The sequence below is a fragment of the Notothenia rossii genome, assembly GCF_949606895.1.
Source record: "Notothenia rossii genome assembly, contig: scaffold_801, whole genome shotgun sequence".
NCBI lineage: Eukaryota > Metazoa > Chordata > Actinopteri > Perciformes > Nototheniidae > Notothenia > Notothenia rossii.
In genome coordinates this window covers 1-2000 of record NW_027639626.1, presented here as the reverse complement: position 1 = coordinate 2000, position 2000 = coordinate 1, and the positions used below count along the sequence as shown (strand labels likewise).

General features: G+C 46.8%; 1 protein-coding gene across 1 annotated transcript; it reads right to left on the bottom strand.

The window, feature by feature from the left end:
- Window positions 1–6: 6 nt before the first annotated feature.
- On the bottom strand, window positions 7–1340 carry LOC307027596 (voltage-gated potassium channel regulatory subunit KCNG1-like; the record flags this gene model as incomplete). Its single annotated transcript, XM_079695877.1, has 2 exons — window positions 525–1340; window positions 7–425 (listed from the first exon to the last, which is right to left on the bottom strand). Coding segments are annotated over exons 1-2 (527 nt in total), but the record flags the coding sequence as incomplete, so codon positions are not given.
- Window positions 1341–2000: the final 660 nt, after the last annotated feature.

Here is a 2000-nt window from a genome sequence, read left to right as displayed (position 1 = left end):
TGGCGCTCCAGCTCGTTCATCTCCTCAATGCGCGTGTACATCTTCCTCTTGCAGCAGCGCTCCATGTACGTCAATTCCACCCCCCAGTAGGTGAGCTCATCGTGCAGGGAGAGGACGCACATCTCCCGCAGAATGCGCAGTTTACCCGCAGCCAGGAAGTTGAGGATGACCCTGAAGGCAGATGGCGAGCGATCGAAGAAGAACTCCTTGCAGGCTTCGTCATAGTCGTCGCAGACGCTGGCGATGTCCTCAGGAGACCGGCAGCCACAGAGGCGTCCAAGGCGTGTGAGAGGGAACTGCTCCAGGGTGGTCCAGGGGAAGGTGTAGCGGTTTCCACCTACGTTAATCACCGCCAACAGGGCGTGGTCGATGGACACCAGATCCTCCGGCCGACGGATTAATTGAGCCCTCTGGTAGTACACACCCTGGAGAGTGGACAATGAAAAGGTGACATTTTGACAACTTATTTGAAACAATTATTCAATTTTTTGTATATTTGATTGTAGTAAAAGTCGTACACATACCTTGATGGTCTCAGTCTCGGGGATCTCTGTGAAGATGCGGTCGAAACTGCTGTCATCACTGAGGGACAGATTACTGAAATCATGGTTGGCGTTGCTGATGATGGGCATTGCAGCATCTGGAAAGCTCGCTGCTCCGGACTGGGCAGCTCAGACCAGGTAACGAGGGGAGAACGAGTCTACAGATTGCTCCAGGCCAACTTTCTGGCCTCAGGAAACAGCAGTCCTTTCCTTAATCACAACCTCCAACAGCTCACGTCAAAGCTTGCACAAGAGAAAAGAGATCCTGCCACAGCCCAGGTCTATTGTAGACGAGCAGATCATAAACATTTCTGTATCTTTCAGTCCTTTTGGCCTCAGAGCCCTTCATAACAAGATGTTCTCCAATGACATATAAGATATCGCTTTGGCTTCCGACCAACAAAGACAAAACACAGAAAAGGAGAGGAACGAAGAGTACCAGGAATCCTTTTGTCACATTTGAACGTGGGTGAGTTTTGACATTTCCATCAGAGGTCTTCAATAGACAGCATATCACGTTTCAGCATCAGATCAGTGGCTAATCCCGGTCTGTAGTGAGAGTCTGGAAAAGGAGAGCCCCGATAGAGAGTGGGTTAGGATTGATCAGTGGCTGAAAGCTGCAGAGGATGAGCTGGATGAGTCAATGAGGTGTCCTGGGACTGTGCAGGATCCTCAGTGTTGCTGCAGCAGGATTAGGGAGGACCTGGAGATGTAGTGGCATCATGCAGCCACTGAGAGAGAAAGAGAAATGTCAGAATGGAGCTATAAGAATGACTGAGGTTTAGACGTGACAAAGACTAGGAAAGAGATGTGTGCAAAGACAAAAAAGGGTGAGGAGATAGTACACCTCAATGACTGCAGTACTGTAGGCTCCACCCTCCTCTTTCACTTCATCCCAGTCACACATCAGATCTGCTGCTATAAATGACCAGTATGGTCAGCACACAACTTGATCAGATACTTATGGTATTTAGACTCGTCAACATCCAATACAGCCAGCATGGATGGTTTATTTAGTATGGGTATTTAAAAGTCTAAAGATTAAGCAGAAAAGAACATTCAGGTCTGTGGTGTTATTCACACTCAGACTGAGTTTTGGTCGCTGTAAATGGGCAGAGATCCGAGCAACAGAGGGTCCAAAATATTTTTCTTGGCACTACAATTGCCCTGAAACTTTTTGGCATCATTAGATGTTACAGTTGCCCAGAATGGTCCGCTGAGTATCAAAGCCTTAAATAGTTGTGGCTAATATCAAGCTGGGTCCTCTTATCACAGTATTTGTCATTTATTATGTGAATAACTCATAGTTCGTTATGTTCCTATTACAGAGTTACATACAAAAATACCAGCTGCCAGCATAAAAAGAAGTAAGAACTGCAACAACAAAACAAGGACAATAGACCTTTTCCACAGCTGACATTGTGATGGTCATAGAAAAAGCACAGGCTGCATTCCAGT